The sequence below is a fragment of the Neopsephotus bourkii genome, unplaced genomic scaffold, assembly GCF_033783945.1.
Source record: "Neopsephotus bourkii isolate Nb327-2 ecotype Australia unplaced genomic scaffold, CSIRO-AGI_Nbou_v1 NB_53, whole genome shotgun sequence".
In the NCBI taxonomy this organism is placed as follows: Eukaryota; Metazoa; Chordata; class Aves; order Psittaciformes; family Psittacidae; genus Neopsephotus; species Neopsephotus bourkii.
Window position 1 is genome coordinate 9997743 of NW_026900570.1, and position 16200 is coordinate 10013942.

Here is a 16200-nt window from a genome sequence, read left to right on the forward strand (position 1 = left end):
GGCAAATAAGATTGCTTAGCTGTAGTCATGAGCTCAGCTTGAGGAGAACAGTAAAGAGAGAGTTTATAAGTCAAATTTAGCCCTTGAGGCAGAAGAGCTAAGGTAAATAGAATGTTGTCAGGGTAGATTTTTGTCACTTTCCTGCTGATATCTAAGTACATTTCTAGAGCATTCTTGTAGGTTAGATTCAGCCTCTTAATTGTTCTCACAAATTCTTGCTAATAAAGACTCTGGTATATTTTTCTGAGCAGGTGGTGTGTCTTTTGGGTTTTGAAATGGGGGTTTGAGACTACCTCAAAGTCAGGGAGACTGACTTGATTACTTAAGACTTACATTGAGTGTGGAAGGTGTCTTTTGAAGATGTATTTAGTAATTTACTGCAATATGGTGTAGGTTAGTAAAACTGGAGCAGAAGGTGCTGTGCTGGATGAGGCCAAGAACATCAACAAGTCATTGTCTGCTCTTGGAAATGTCATCTCAGCTTTGGCTGAAAGCAGTGTAAGTATTCTCTTTTGTATTTTTATACAAGGTTAAAGGCTTGCATCTCTGAACATGATATTGCGCAGGAACACTGTACTGATCTCAGAGATATGCATGGAATCTTTGAAAGTAATCCATTTGCATCAACACATTGTAAATGGCCATTACTCTTGTACTGATGATCAGTAAAGTTACATTTAATGTTGAGTGACCTAAGCATCATACTGAAAGTTTTCTTGTGTTTTAAAAGCTACCAGACATAGAAGTACAATTTTATTTCATCCCATGTGTGTTCCTTCTTATGATTTATAAACTAAAGTAGAATTTAATGTCTTTCAAATGAGGTTAAACCTAACAAAAGCTTAGTTCTTACTTCAGGAAATTGAATGTGTCTGAAAAAATGTGACTGATTCATGTAACCATTTTCTTGGTAGACTTATGTTCCATATCGTGATAGCAAAATGACCAGAATCCTTCAAGATTCACTAGGGGGTAATTGCAGAACCACTATTGTTATTTGCTGCTCTCCATCATCATACAATGAATCTGAAACTAAATCTACTCTTCTGTTTGGCCAAAGGTGAGTAAATGACTTAGTATTTTATACTTACTATGCTCAGAAATAAATGCAGAATGAGAAATAAGTTACAGTGTTAAGATTCTCAAACCAAATTAGAGTGTTTACTTTCTGTAATTCTTCAGTGTGTGTGTGGTGAAATGTTTTGATCTGTCTTATACTGTATAAAAAATTCTATTACATCATGTGGTCTGTTTCCTGTATCTAGCATTCCAGTACCATTTAAGTTAATACTTCTACATTCCTGTGTCATTCTTAATTGAATTTATAAGTACCCATTTAGAATTTGGTGTTTCGTTAGGTATCTCTTCTTTGCCACTCTATTATTAGTGCTTCATCATTATACTCCAGTTCCTGACCACTAGGATTTAACCGCTTAATTTACTGGAACACATTACAGAAGCTGTCAGCATTTTACTTGGTTCATCTGGTTATAGACGTTAGTATACCTAAATAACGAACTATTAGTGTAACTAATGAAGTGGAAGCACTTTAGTTCAACAAGGTAGTTTTTTTTACTGGTCCTTCCAGATAAGTTGTTTATTATGGAAAGTAGACTAGGTGACTTCAGAAGTTCTTAAAAACCTGGCAGAATATGGGTAATTAGTGGGTGTGGCATAACAACTGCATTGTGCAACAGTGGAGGTTTATTGGTCTCCTTTTAAAGTCTAGGTCTTTTCCTTTCCTTTAAGTATTTCTTGAATGAGCTATTGAAAAATGTCTTCCAGCTGTAGCTCTGTAGTTTCACCGCCTCATGCTCTTGACTTCTTCAGGAGTTAAAAGAGTACTCTTCTATCTCAGGCACTGTAATTAGTCTACTATATTAATGCAACCTTCTAGGGATGTTAAATTTATATTGAAACCCCCAGCTTGTAGTAACTGAAGCCTATGTAAATTTCACACAACTCAGCAGAAAATCATGTGCCTTTTGGTAGTCATCAAGCCCAGTGAGGCTTTGCAGAAAGGTGCCTATAGGAGTCATAATGGGGGGAGGGGGTGGGGTGTGTGTCAGGATTTCAGACTATCATTAAGCTTTTTACCCATTCTAATCTTTCATGTGGGGTATTTGTTAGCAGGAGACTGTACAGAAAAATTACTGAGGTAAGTGAGGTATGGCACTAAAGTAAGACCTGTATGTTAACTTCATGAATACATGTTCCTAATGTCTGTAGTTTCATCTCCAAACCTAATGTCTTTGAATGAGATCCACCTGACTGAACGCAGATAATCACATCTGAACTTTCTAGCTTGTGACACCTTTTTGGTTAATGGAGATCTAGCAACTTCATGGATTTTTAGGTTAAAATGAGCAGTTGTATCAATCCAACTGAAAGAATAATAAGTTGACAGGGAGTAGAAGTAAGCTTTTCGGAAGAGGTGGGAACGTTTACACTTCACCAGTGCTCTCTAGAAACTTTATTAAATAGATTTTACTTCCTTTTTTTGAAAATGAAGTTTCAGATCTTTTTGCTTTTTCTGTGCAGAGCAAAGACCATTAAGAACACAGTCTGTGTCAACGTGGAGCTCACTGCGGAACAGTGGAAGAAAAAGTATGAGAAGGAAAAAGAGAAAAACAAGACTCTGCGTAACACCATACAGTGGCTAGAAAATGAACTCAACAGATGGCGGAATGGTAAGAAGCAATTCAACTTTTCTTCTGACAACTTTAAGCAAGACTACAGGCGCTGAATTAGTCTTCCGGGTACTAAAAGTAAAAGGACTATGCAAGATAGTAAGAACATTAAAGTCAGGATATTAAGTTGACATTGGAACTTCATATTTTTCACTACATTGCAACTGGAACAACTTTGGATAATCACTTAATGGCACAAATGTTTGCAAGTATATTGGTGTTAGGTTGATCAACACTTGGTTTTCTAGCAGAGCTAGAGTTACATTCTAAAAAAATTTATTTTGGGGGAGAAAGAATGATACTAATTGCAAATGCATAAAATATTTCCTCTGGTTCAGTTTTCTAATTCAAATTAATATCATAAGATCTTGTCCTGGTTTAAAACTCAGACATGTTAGTGAGGAAAAAACTCACCCAAACCCCCAAAAGTGCTGACAGCACAAAACATGTGCCTGTTCTTTCTTCCTGAATAATTAACTTCTTATCTATTCAAGTGTCGGAGAAAATGCAAGAAGCCTTAAATTCAGGGAAGGTGGAATGTAGGTCATTTTTACAGATGTATTCTGGAGTTTAGCAGCTGTAGAAAATGATCTTGCAATCTTGTAGACAACTGCACATATCCTGATGTAAGGCTGAGGAAAAATGGGCTTACTTAAGTAAGTTTAATAGATGTGGGGTTCTGTTTTATTTGTTTCTTCCTGTCTGTTTGGTTCGGTTTATGTTGGGGTTTTGTGTGGTTTTGGTTTTCTCTTTCTTTTGGTTGGTTTGGTGTTGTTTTTTTTTTTTCTGTTAGTTATTAAAAGTCTGATGGAGATGGTATGAGGCCACACCTGAAATGTTCAGTATGTTGTGTCAGCGCTCTAGAAGAACTACACTTGAGTGTTGGAAAGAGCTCAAGAGGAGTGCATAAAATATTTTGTAATAAGGCGATAAAGAATTTCGTTTTGTTTACCAGAGAAGTGCCCTGATAATTGTGTGGTATTTTTTCTGTGTGAAGTTAGTAAAGTGTTCTCATCAGAAAAGGCTTAACGAACATAAAAGGATAAAAGTGTAACTGAAAAGAAAATATTTTAAATTAGAAGCAAAGCAGTTTAAAAGTAAGCATGGTTACCTAGCAAAATAAACTACCAAGGGAAAAGGATTTTCTGTCTTCAGGGCAAGTTAGGTGCCTTTCTAGAAGATAGAGTTTGAGATTTAGAACTCATAGCAGAGTAACTGTGTGAAATATAATGTTCTATGGTAAGCAGGAAATCATTTGAATGATCTAGTGGTAGGTTTTTTTATCATCTAATCACATGAGGTCAACTGCATGTTAAAAGTGGAGCAGTACTATTAGTAGGAACTATGTAATACTTCTCAAGGCTAATGTCGTGGAAGATGCCGCATGGCTGATCATACTAAAACTGAGTATATTCGTTTCTTTAAGGGGAAACTGTACCAGTTGATGAACAGTTTGACAAGGAGAAGGCTAACTTGGAAGCTTTTGCAGTGGACAAGGATATTACTGTTGTTAATGATAAGCCAGCTACCACAATTGGAGTAACTGGCAATTTCACTGATGCTGAGAGAAGAAAATGTGAGGAAGAAATTGCCAAACTATACAAACAACTGGATGACAAGGTATGCCATTCTTATTTAATGTAACACCTCTTGGAAATACATCTTGAACTATGTTATGTAATGCTTAATTTGACAGTCTTCGTTTGTTAGTACAGCTTACTTAGGTATTTGGGAGTGCCTGCTCCAATTCTGAAGCTCTGATTAAGAGAAATCAAAGTTGTCTTATCTGGTGATACTAAAATAATGTCCTGAAAACTAATGTATCAGTACATTGGACAAAAAAAGGTAAAAATGAAAGTTAGGAAGGAAAAGTTAATGAGAATCTGAATGCTATTTCTAGTTTCTGGGTGTAGAACATTCTTGACTTTTGGAACAATACTGTACCAGAAAGGAAAATAATGAGAAAACAGGGATATATGTAATTTGAAAACAGCAGGTTTTTTCCTTCCATGTTACACCTTTTATTTGAACATAATTTTAAATTTAAGCAATGGTACTAAATTTGGAAACAAATCTTTTAGTTAGATCTTCACTCTTTCTTGGAAGTTAGAACAACTTGGAGAAAACTTGCAAAAGCACAGGTATAAGAGTTTTGTCTTCGAAGAGTTTTTGTTGAGACGTGCTAGGTTAAGAGCCTAATGGATTAGCCAGTGAAATCAAATGGTTTACTTTTATTCCTTTCAATTGTGTAATTGTCTCAGAATATGGAAAAGTTAGATGTCTAACATCTACTGTCTCTTGGATTATTTTTCCTGAGTGGTATTTGTTAGTTTATCGAACACAGTCTTACTTGAACTGCAGGATGAAGAAATTAATCAGCAGAGTCAGCTAGTAGAAAAACTGAAAACACAAATGTTGGATCAGGAAGAGGTAAGTTTCACTCCTGCATCTTTATTTGTCTTTCCTTTAAATAAATTTGAGATGTCATGAATAGGTCACAGTTCGTAACCAGGGAGTAGGATGATGGCTCACTACTGTACAATGAAGCCTGAAGGAATTTTAACTGTTTTATGCAAAGATACCAGCAGTTGTTATTCCCCATGCAAAGTTAGTAGTTTGTCAAAACTGAATATACCTTGATTTACTAAAGAAATCCATTTCAGGTTTTACTTTTGGTCAGTTGCTGTACAGAGAGAAAGGAAACGTAATGGCCTATAAAGAAAAACAAAGCATCGGTGTGTTACTTTAGACCATACTTGCTAGAATATTCAAGTGATTTGTCTGCATATGTTGTCAGTGATGTAACTTAATTAAATGGGGAAAATACCTATTAATAATGAAACTTAATTTCCTTTAGCCAAGATACTAGAAAAAAATAATTCTGTCTAGCACAAACATTAGAAAATTATGATTTTTTTTTTTATTTCTTTTTTTTCATGGCAAGAAGAAAATGGGTGGAGGACTTGGGAAGTTGGACTTACAGTTTAATCTTATTTAAGTAAATTAATCTGCCTCTTTACCAGCTGTTCCCTTTGTCCAGATATTCTGGAGCATCTAATAGTTAAAATGCTGAAAGTTGAGTCCCTAGCCTGTTGACAATTTCAGCCTCATGAAGTAGTGTGGTTTTTTTGAGAACTTGCAATATTCCATGTGCATTTCCAGTTGCTGTCCATATGTGTCTTGATTTTTAATCATTTCCATTTTGAAAATACTTAATATAGATGTTAAATTTGTTTGTGATACTTACTTTACCTGTCCTTTGCATCCTTACTGCATAATGCTAGACACTAAAAATGTAGATATAAGCTATTGTAGTAGCTACAAGCATAAGATTCAAGTTATACAAAGGCTTTTCCTTATGATTATTTGTTGTTGTAATTTTAAATAAATCTGTCTCACTGTTGCAGCTGCTAGCATCCACCAGACGGGACCAAGACAACCTGCAAGCAGAGTTGAATCGCCTTCAGGCTGAAAATGATGCCTCTAAAGAGGAAGTGAAAGAGGTCTTACAAGCCCTTGAAGAATTAGCTGTCAATTATGATCAGAAGTCTCAGGAAGTAGAAGATAAGGCAAAGGAATACGAGCTGCTTAGTGATGAACTCAATCAAAAATCGGTATGAAATTGGCATAATAAATTACTGAAAGTCTCCAGTGTAGCTTTTCTTGGCTCACCTGTATTTCTTGCTTGAAGTCATTTAAAATTTTTTCACAAGGGAAAATGGGAGCTGAAGTCTAAAACTCCTTTATTTTTAGTGAAGGATGTTTTTCAAAACCAGTAAGCTTCAGAAGAATGCACAGTGAATGTTGACCTTGATAGCTCTCATCTTTTTAGCACCTGTAGCATTTTACTACCTGAAGGGTATTCAGAAAAATCCAAGGTATCAGAAGTTAACTCTCCCATTTACATGCAGGTGATCTGACTCCATTTTTTTGTCTTTCTGGTGCAGGTGGGGTAATCCTCACTTAAGAATCTGCTCCTTCCAATCTTGAAATTGCAGTGAACACGATACAGCTTTTCTTGAAAGGAATATGTATTTGCATGCTGCATTTATGGCACCTAAAATACCTTAATCTTGATGCCTTCAAAAATAGGCTGTTTATTGTACCCTCTGAAAGGAGTAGTCCTGAACATTGAGGACCTATTTGAAAAGATTGCTCTGGTTAAAATACAGATGCAGCACCAGTCACACAGCATGAATAGTATATGCTTCCTTACATACCTGCATAGGTTCTGAATTGACTGACAGTTTTGGTGGCCAGTTATTTCGGAGACCTCAGTCAGTTTTAAACAGTTAATACTCTACCCATGATTCTAAAATTCTAAGTACTGGAAAGTATCAGCATAGTTGTTGGTATTGCAGACAGAATATGCGGTGGTGGAAGCCTCTTGAGCTCTGTTATTGAAGATGAAAATTGATTTGGTCTTGGTCTCCCTAGTGAGTGTCTTTCAGTTTTCAGTAAGTTTTGACTAGACAGCACACTGGCATTAAAGTGATGTTCATGAGATCATGAAACTTCTCTTTAAACTTCTAAGTATTTTAGCTGTGTAATCTTCACTGGTAACTGACATCACTTGAAGGCTGGCTGAAAGTCAGACTGTCTCTGGTCTTACTACGAGCAGCATTTAAAACTTGGTGGAGTAGGCTAGCTGTATGTGTGTATCATTCTGAAGTGTGGTTTGTTTTTTCTTGGTGGTGGTTGTTTGTATGGTTGTTTTTAATTAGTTTAGAGATAGTCAAGTGATTATAGATACTACAGCTAATGTCCACTGAGTGTCGTGAATAACTCAATCCCCAAGAAAGCAACAACTGTTCTGAGATGTAGTAAAATTAGACATTTTAGTGTTCTCAGCCTGACACAGCTAAACCATGCAGCAATCATCCTTTGGTGTCATCAGTCGCTGAAACTTTTCTGCTGTAAAATTTCTGGCATAATTTTAAAACTAGAGAACAAATACCAGACAACTTTGTGAGTATGCAAACTGCTCAGCTGCAGCCGTTAGAACCACAGCAGGTCAAATGAGCTGAAAAATTGCTCTAGAGTAAGTGTAGTAATTATGAATTCTTGGAACTGGATGCCTTTTTCTGATTTGAAAGTAGGAGAGAATTAAAAGCTCTGCAAGAAAAGCTGATCTGATTCTTCTTTACCAAAATACAGTGAAGAGTGTTGGACTTACTGTCCAGATACCTTTTGCCTAAAAAATGCAATTCTTCAGTATTTAGCTGTATATAACTCTGCTGTTTAAACAATGTTGACATGAATTTTGTTGCAGAGCTGTAAGATTATATTTTTGTTAGCTGAAGGCCTCTGTCTCCAGCATTTAGCAGTATTTATTCTGAACGAAATGTAACTCCAAGACTTCTAAATTGTTACTGTATAGAATATTCACATACATTGATACCATCCTGGGTTTAGGCATGAAAATGGGATATTTCAGTAGGCAACCATATGTTGCTATATTGAATTAGTATGAAGCTAGTTCTAAAAACAAGAGCATATTTTGTTTATTGAAGTGTAATTTCTTTCTTTCTATAGGTTACTCTGGCCAGTATAGATGCAGAGCTTCAGAAACTTAAAGAAATGACCAACCATCAGAAGAAACGAGCTACAGAAATGATGGCTTCCTTACTGAAAGATCTTGCAGAGATAGGAATTGCAGTAGGAAATAATGATGTGAAGGTAAGGATTAGTCAAGTGTAGTTTTTAATGCCATATATTGCACACATACATTGTGGATATGTGGGGTCAGGTTTTTTAGTGTGGTAAAAACCAACATAGGAAGCCTCATGTATGTTGATGATTTGAACATAAGCTTATCTATTGCTTATGCTGTGACTTAATTCACGTATCAAGCAGACAAGATGAGCAGGTATGATTTTTTTTCTGAAGTAGCAGTTTCATTCATATTGTTAAATTGCTGCATGAAGTGGTCATAATCAACAGCATCATCTTGGAAATCTAATCCTGAGCTACAGTAGCAGAATGGGAAACTGAAATAAAAGTTACATCTAGAAAATCACTGTAGGACAAGAATGTAAGCAGTGTTAGAAAGCTGTAGGAAACCGTATTTCCCTCTTTACATGACACATTACCTTTATGCAAACTTCTCAGTAATCAATCTGAAAATTACGTTTTTGTGTTTAAATGCTCTGTCAGTCAAGGTGGGGGATGTGTATTGGGCACAGAGTTGCTTCAGCTCACCTTTGTTTTCATCATCTGATCTCTCTAAATGTATCATTCCACACTTTTCAGCAGCCTGAGGGAACTGGCATGATAGATGAAGAATTCACGGTTGCGAGACTGTACATTAGCAAAATGAAATCAGAAGTAAAAACAATGGTAAAACGTTGCAAGCAGTTAGAAGGCACACAGACTGAAAGCAATAAGAAAATGGAAGAAAACGAAAAGGAGTTAGCTGCGTGTCAGCTCCGTATCTCACAGGTAAATTGTTTCTTTACAAGAGACTTTCTGAATGTCCTTAGGAATTCATTAAGCTGCTGGGGAAAAGAATAAAGTTGCAATTTCTTTTTGACACCTAACAAAGTATATTGTGATCAGCCATAGATTCAGCTGTATCCTGAATACTCTTTTTAATTTGAATGCTTCTGAGTAATTGTGTGACAGGAGGTCAGAATTTCTGCAGTATGCCTGTAGCCTGATAATACTTTTGTAGCACTTGTATTAAATATTAGGGTCCACATGTTCTCCGTCACAGGTTTCTTTACAAACACAAGCCTTACAGAAGCAGTGGCTAGTGAGCACTCTGCCTAATAAAGCAAGTTGGAAGTGGGAGAGAGAGCAACAGCACAGTAAAATCACAGTAGTCTTGCACAGCACATTAAATTTACTTCTAATGCGAGAAAGGCCATTTTAATGTAATTGTTAGAAAAAAAATCAGTAATGTGACTTATAACACCCCTGAAAATTGTGAGCTATGTGTGCAATTTAATTTTTCTGTTTTGTTTTACATACAGATGGTCATCTCATTTTTTTAAATGAGGAGATGCATATTTCAGTGCCCTCTCCTAAATAGAGTGAGCCTCTCTTTAGCATTTAAAACAGTCAAAAATGTTTTTCATTCCTGTCCAGAATAAAGACATTGTCTTACAGGCTTCATTACAGATGTACTTGAGTAGTCATATACTTAAAGTTTAGTTGGTACCATTTTTATTTTGAGATCAAGTTACTTGTTTAAAAATAAGTAAGAACTGTTCATGCAGATGTAATTCTGTGATACCTACTTCCAAAGTAAATGAACGTTTCTGTTCTCCAGCATGAAGCCAAGATCAAGTCTTTGACTGAGTATCTTCAGAATGTGGAACAGAAAAAGAGGCAACTGGAAGAGTCTGTGGATTCCCTTAGCGAAGAATTAGTTCAGCTCCGAGCACAGGGTAGGGATTACCTCCTTACAGCCCACCCACCACCATCTTAAAGTATATAGTGATAAATAGACAATTGTTATGTTTAGATTGAAGGGAATCACTACAAAATGGTTTTTTGCTACTGAACATGCAGAATTAATCAACAGGAAAATGCTGTTGGAAAGAAGTGCTGTGGATAAGGTTAAATTAAAGATGGTATTGATTTAATTGATGTTTGTGGTGGGAGGGGACTTTTTCCCAATTTTAAGGCATTGGGAAGGGAGAATTAACTCCATCTTCCCTGTGATAGCCTAGTTACCTCTTTTCTCTCCTCTATCCCTACTAGAAAAAGTCCATGAGATGGAGAAAGAGCACTTAAATAAGGTTCAAACTGCAAATGAAGTCAAAGTAAGTTAATTTCATTGGGTTTTTAGGGTGGTTGCTTTTTTTTTTAGTTCTAAGTGTGGTAACTTTTTAAAACATAACACATACTGTTTTTTTTTCTAACAGCAAGCTGTAGAACAGCAAATTCAAAGCCATCGTGAGACGCATCAGAAACAAATCAGTAGCCTAAGAGATGAAGTTGATGCAAAGGAGAAACTTATCACTGAACTTCAAGAGTAAGTAATTTTATTTTAGTAGTGCTACATGTCTCTGGACTCAGTATAGAAGCACAGTGTAGTGGGAAGGAGTGTGGAAGGCACACTCCTCCAAACAGTCTCTTTCTAACTTGTGTTGCTTTAGTGAATGTGTTATCTGACAGATTCAGCTGATATATATATATATATATTATATATATATATATATATATATATACACACATAACATAATTTACTTTCTGTGTTCAGCCAAAACCAGAAGATGATGCTTGAACAGGAGCGTCTTAGAGTTGAGCATGAGAAGTTGAAAGCAACTGATCAGGAGAAAAGTAGAAAGCTGCATGAGCTTACGTAAGTGAAAATGGTGCATAAAACAAGTGTGTGTGGAAACACTGACATTTTAAAAACTAGTGACCTTATAGGATGAAGTGGCTCTCACTGTGTGGTATACATATTAAAAAGAGAACCTTTGCACTGCCTTCATATTTAAAATTGGAAGTAAAATTATGAGGTCTGGAAAGTTGATAGAATGCTGAGATATTCTTTAGAATATTACCTTAAATATTTAATGATTTAGCTGTGAACTAATAGTGGAACTGGCCAAGTGAGGAGAAATTTCAAGAGGAAAAGAAGGGTTTTCGCTACTTAGCAGGAATGCTTCATTTTCATGCAGTGCCTGGCCCTCCTATTCCAACCTTGAGTCATAAAAAGTCCACATTCTTTTTATGTATCCTGTCATTGAGTAATTGCACTGCCTTATAATTCTGAGAGAGAACATTAGCAGTGCAGTAAATGCTTTCACAGTAGGAAGACAGAAGCTCTGTGAAGTGATCATTATTAGGTTATATTCCTGTAAACTGAGATTGTTTTTCATGTTGCTAGCTTTGACAGCTGTGTTGGGGTGAGGTGGTAGAACAAAACAAAGAAAAGGTTCATAATCTGTCACGGGGTGCTTGTCATCTCAGCTGGTCAGAGCTAAGAACATGTATGGGGCAAGTCCTCCCCTCGTATTCACCTCAGACCTGCATCTGAGAGTCTTTCTTTACCTACTCTAGAAAATTAAAATTTATGCATCTGGAGGTACTTGTTTGTATTCCTTATAAGTACTTCCCTCTTTTTATCCTGCAACTCCCTGACTTCTGCTCCAACTCCGCATGGACTTCTGAGGGTCATACCATCTATTGGATACATCTTTGACCGAGGACTTCAACTGAAAGATATTTTTCGTTTGTACCATATAGTGTTCATCACTCTAGTCTCCTAAAACATTACAATCTTCCAGTTTTGCTCAAATGTTTCAGGATGAATTTATTCTCTTTTAGAGTTATGCAGGACAGACGGGAACAAGCAAGGCAAGACTTAAAGGGTTTGGAAGAGACTGTGGTAAGATAGAATATATTCCAAAAGAATATTTGTTTGGGTTGTTTTTGGGGGGGGGTGGTGTTTGTTTTTGTTTTGTGAGGGGGGGTTGTTTGTTTTTTTTCTTCAAAGTTTTTTTGGGCAGGGGGGGTTGTTCGTTTGGTGTTTTGGGTTGGTTTTTGGTTGTTTTTTTTTTTTTTCTTCAATCCTTGTTTGTTTGGGGTTTTTTTAATTTCTTGTCCTTAACTGTAGGCAAAAGAGCTTCAGACTCTTCACAATCTCCGGAAGCTGTTTGTTCAAGATCTGGCTACTAGAGTGAAAAAGGTAATGTGGTGCTGTAGTGAAACTTGGTGTTTCTGAGAATGCTACATGAATTTTGGTGTGGAACTAAATTGAAATTGATATTTATGAAGTGTAATTTTTCTGGCTTGATCTTAATATGGAAGTTCAGATTTGTACTCAGCCTTCTCTCTCCCTCCCCATGCCTTTGTTACTGCAGAGTGCTGAGATTGACTCAGATGATACAGGAGGCAGTGCTGCACAAAAGCAGAAGATCTCCTTCCTTGAGAATAATCTTGAACAGCTTACAAAGGTTCACAAGCAGGTACAATGAAGCTTGATTTAAATTTTAGTAAAAAACGAGCTACTTAAGGTGCTTTATTATAAGTGACTAAATGCATATTGGTCATAAATTAACATTTATAATTAAATACTTCTATATCTTGAGTATGTCTCTTGATAAAAAACAATAGGCTTAAGGTTTTCCTGTAAAGTAAGTTAGCAGCTAAAAGTACATGTGGATATGTAACAAAATAGCTGCTTTTAAACTGAAGAAAATCCAAGTTAGCGTTTAGAGCTAGTGTCAGTCTTGGGGATGTCTGACTGAAGAGTGTAGACATTTATTGCCTACGTTGGCTAGCATATTCTTCCACAATAACTGCTTTTAAAATAACAAACTTACTGGTGATCTATTAGATTTACTAAAAGCTTAGGCAAAAAAAACTGCAGTAGCACTACTGCTTTGCCTGATTAAGCGTTGAAGGGTGTTTTGTTGAAGAGAGATACCGAGAAAATAATTCTGGTTTTGTAGCTGGTACGTGACAATGCAGACCTTCGCTGTGAACTTCCTAAACTGGAGAAGCGACTTAGAGCTACAGCTGAAAGAGTTAAAGCTTTGGAGTCTGCACTAAAGGAAGCCAAAGAGAATGCTTCTCGTGATCGTAAACGGTATCAGCAAGAAGTAGATCGTATAAAGGAAGCTGTAAGATCCAAGAACATGGCCAGAAGAGGACATTCTGCGCAAATTGGTTAGTAAAGAATCTCATGCCCCTAAAGTTTCATCTGTGTCCTTATTTTTTTTTCTTCATCTTTGTGCATGTGTGCATCTTTCAGTCTTAGTTGGACCTGCATGCATGAACATATCTGTCTTCTGTCATAGAATCAAAGAATAGCTAGGGTTGGAAAGGATCTTAAGATGATCTTGTTCCAAACCCCCTGCCATGGGCAGGGACACCTCTGTGGGTCTCCAAAGAGCTGTTGCTTAATAAAGCTGTAACGCTTTTCTTCTTGGTCACTTCAAGTGGTGATTCAAAGACAACTATTTTCCTGTCTTACGTTTTCGCAAGTGATCTCTAAGAAGACAAACAGAACTCTCTAGGGAGCTTACCACAGGTATAAAGCCTTTTGTACTTAAATATCTAGATGAACTAGTTATGTCTTATTGGAGATCAGCTTCCTATTAAGGCAGAATTTGAGAAGTGTTTCTTTGATACAGTTTCTACCTGTAGGTACTTTGTATCCCCTCTTAACCTGCTGAAACTTTAAATGCTTCTAATACTACAGAGCTTGTAAAGTCATGCCGTTGTGCATGTCCTGTTAAAGACTAGTGCAAAATGGATTGAAAATACAGTTTGTTTATCAAAGTATATTGCAGCTTGTGAATTACCTGTCAAAGCTACTGTTCTATTTAATTCTGTAATAGAGCAGGTTTTATTTTTATATGGTTGCAAGAAGTTGATGAAGCAGTGTTTTCTGTGGAATAATCTATATGCAGAACTACTTACAGAGCAGAGTAACTAGTGGCTTATTGATCAACTAGATCTGGGAAATACTGCAGGATATTCCTTCATGATGCTAGAGGAATATAAGCCTCATAAAATTTTGTTTAGCAATTAAGTTCCTACTTCCAAGAAACAGGACTCTCACGGTGAAATATATTAGGTGGGGTAGATAATACATGTGAAAATAGTGGTTATCTAAAGCTTTCCTAGCTTTAATTCTGGTAGGGACAATAAAACAAAAATGTTGTCCATTCTTCGGGGCTTGTTATAGTTGACACTGATCTTTTACATTCCCAGAATGCCATCTCCTAAACTTGTTTTATTGAAAATGCATTCATCTTTTATTATTGCATTTGGGATACTGTAAAATAAAGTATTAGTGAATTTGAATAATCAAAGGTAAAATTGTTATGTTATGTATTTGTAAGTCATATTTCTTTTCATGCAGCTAAGCCTATCCGTCCTGGCCAGCATCCAGCAGCTTCTCCAACTCATCCAAGTGCAATTCGTGGTGGAGGTGCATTCACTCAGAACAGCCAGCCAGTTGCACTGCGTGGAGGTGGAGGACGGCAAGACAAAGTGTAAGTTTGTCTTGTAGGGCAACTTTTAAATGTGTGATTAAACCATTTTGGTTTTATTACAGTTCATTCTGTGGCATAGAATTACTTGAATGATCAGATTAACTTTTCAAACTGAATTTTATAGTTACAGGAACAGTGTACATGTACATGTGACTTACACTGCTGCTTTTGTTATAAAACTGGTGTGTGTTGTGAAATGGTAGTTCTGGAGTTGTTCTGCTGGAGTAGAACAAAATGTGAAAACAGTCAATTGGACGTAGTTACCAGTCACGGCCATTAGTTACTGATTGGGAAAGGAGTAGGCATTTTAAATTCTTCTGGCTGGCTAGTATCTTTTTACTACGGTTTTCTTCAGAAAGCGTTCAGAAATTAAGTTCAAAAATTACCCTATTCTTAAATGTTCAGTAATTTGGAAGTATTTTATAGCATCTGAATCTCTGGTTAGAGAAGAACTTTTGGTACAATATGGAACATGAAATACTGTTCTGCGTATGGAGACTACCATTTAATGAGTTATTCTGGAAAGATTAAAGAAATACAGATACGATAAATTGTTATCACCCTGTGCAAATCAAAGTTTTCTAGGATAGTGAATGCCATTCCCATTTCATCTGCCCAAAATAGCAAAGTTAAAACTTGGCAGCAGCTGGTAGGTAGCATCCAGACAGCTCTCACTGGCCTGGAAAAGTAGCAACACTCATGGGAAGTGGATCTGGGTTATAATTGTGTTGTGTTTGTAATGTTTACTCCCATAAAGGCAATCAAGATTGGATACCCAGTCAGTTTATTGTGCTGTAAAATTTCTTGCTAACAGACAGCATTGCTTAAATGCTTTGAATTGTGTAATTTCTTATTCTGAAGTAGATGTTTTATTAGCACTTAGATAAGTGGTCTAAGAACTGGGCTCTTAAAGGCTATGTAAATAGTGAATACGGTCTACTGTAAATGTAAATAACTTGGCTTTTTGGTTTACGAGGTACAAGCACTTAACTGTATTATTTTTCTCATTTACAGTTGCTGAAAAGTAAATGCAGTGTGAGGAGGATATGATACCATGTAGAGGGAGTCATTCCATGACAATAATCTTTCCCTTTGGGGACTGTAGGATTATTTTTTTGAAAATGTATAAATTATACCTGGCCTGTACAGCTCTTCCCCCTTCTGCAAATTCTGCGATCTGATTTCCCCCCGAAAAAACCAACCTAGAGTGCAATTTTGGCGTCTTGAAAAATGACGTGTTACTTAAAGTGTAGCTCTGCTCATTACACAGTTTGTCTTTCATGTCTTAAATTTAGTCTGCACTGTGCCAAGCTGAATGTATGTTAAGAAAATCTTAGTTTGAGTTTTCTAGCTTAATTTGTGTTCATCTTACTGTCTTAGGGAATGTGCAACAGTGTTTAAGTATACTTTCATTTTTATCACTTCTTCACATAACACTACATGTCCCGCTGAATTAAAACGGCACTCTACATTACAGTTTTCTCTTGGACTGCTACATAGAGCATTGGAACTAAATCTGTACAGTTTAAGAATACTGAAGTGTGCTTACA

General features: G+C 36.4%; 1 protein-coding gene across 2 annotated transcripts in view; it reads left to right on the top strand.

Moving 5' to 3' along the window:
• Positions 1-15837, top strand: part of KIF5B (kinesin family member 5B) — a 30818-nt gene extending 14981 nt beyond the window's left edge. The window contains exons 9-26 of one of the 2 annotated variants that reach the window (XM_061350373.1): positions 394-498; positions 915-1060; positions 2542-2690; positions 4117-4310; positions 5052-5120; positions 6098-6304; positions 8226-8369; positions 8943-9131; positions 9964-10081; positions 10398-10459; positions 10562-10671; positions 10900-11001; positions 11973-12033; positions 12262-12333; positions 12509-12613; positions 13100-13316; positions 14518-14650; positions 15665-15837. In XM_061350373.1, coding sequence (XP_061206357.1) covers positions 394-498; positions 915-1060; positions 2542-2690; positions 4117-4310; positions 5052-5120; positions 6098-6304; positions 8226-8369; positions 8943-9131; positions 9964-10081; positions 10398-10459; positions 10562-10671; positions 10900-11001; positions 11973-12033; positions 12262-12333; positions 12509-12613; positions 13100-13316; positions 14518-14650; positions 15665-15671 — 2190 coding nt within the window. In that variant the 3' untranslated portion in view covers positions 15672-15837. The remainder of the gene's footprint in view (positions 1-393; positions 499-914; positions 1061-2541; positions 2691-4116; positions 4311-5051; positions 5121-6097; positions 6305-8225; positions 8370-8942; positions 9132-9963; positions 10082-10397; positions 10460-10561; positions 10672-10899; positions 11002-11972; positions 12034-12261; positions 12334-12508; positions 12614-13099; positions 13317-14517; positions 14651-15664) is intronic. The other variant, XM_061350382.1, reaches the window with a different exon arrangement.
• The last annotated feature ends 363 nt before the right edge of the window (positions 15838-16200 follow it).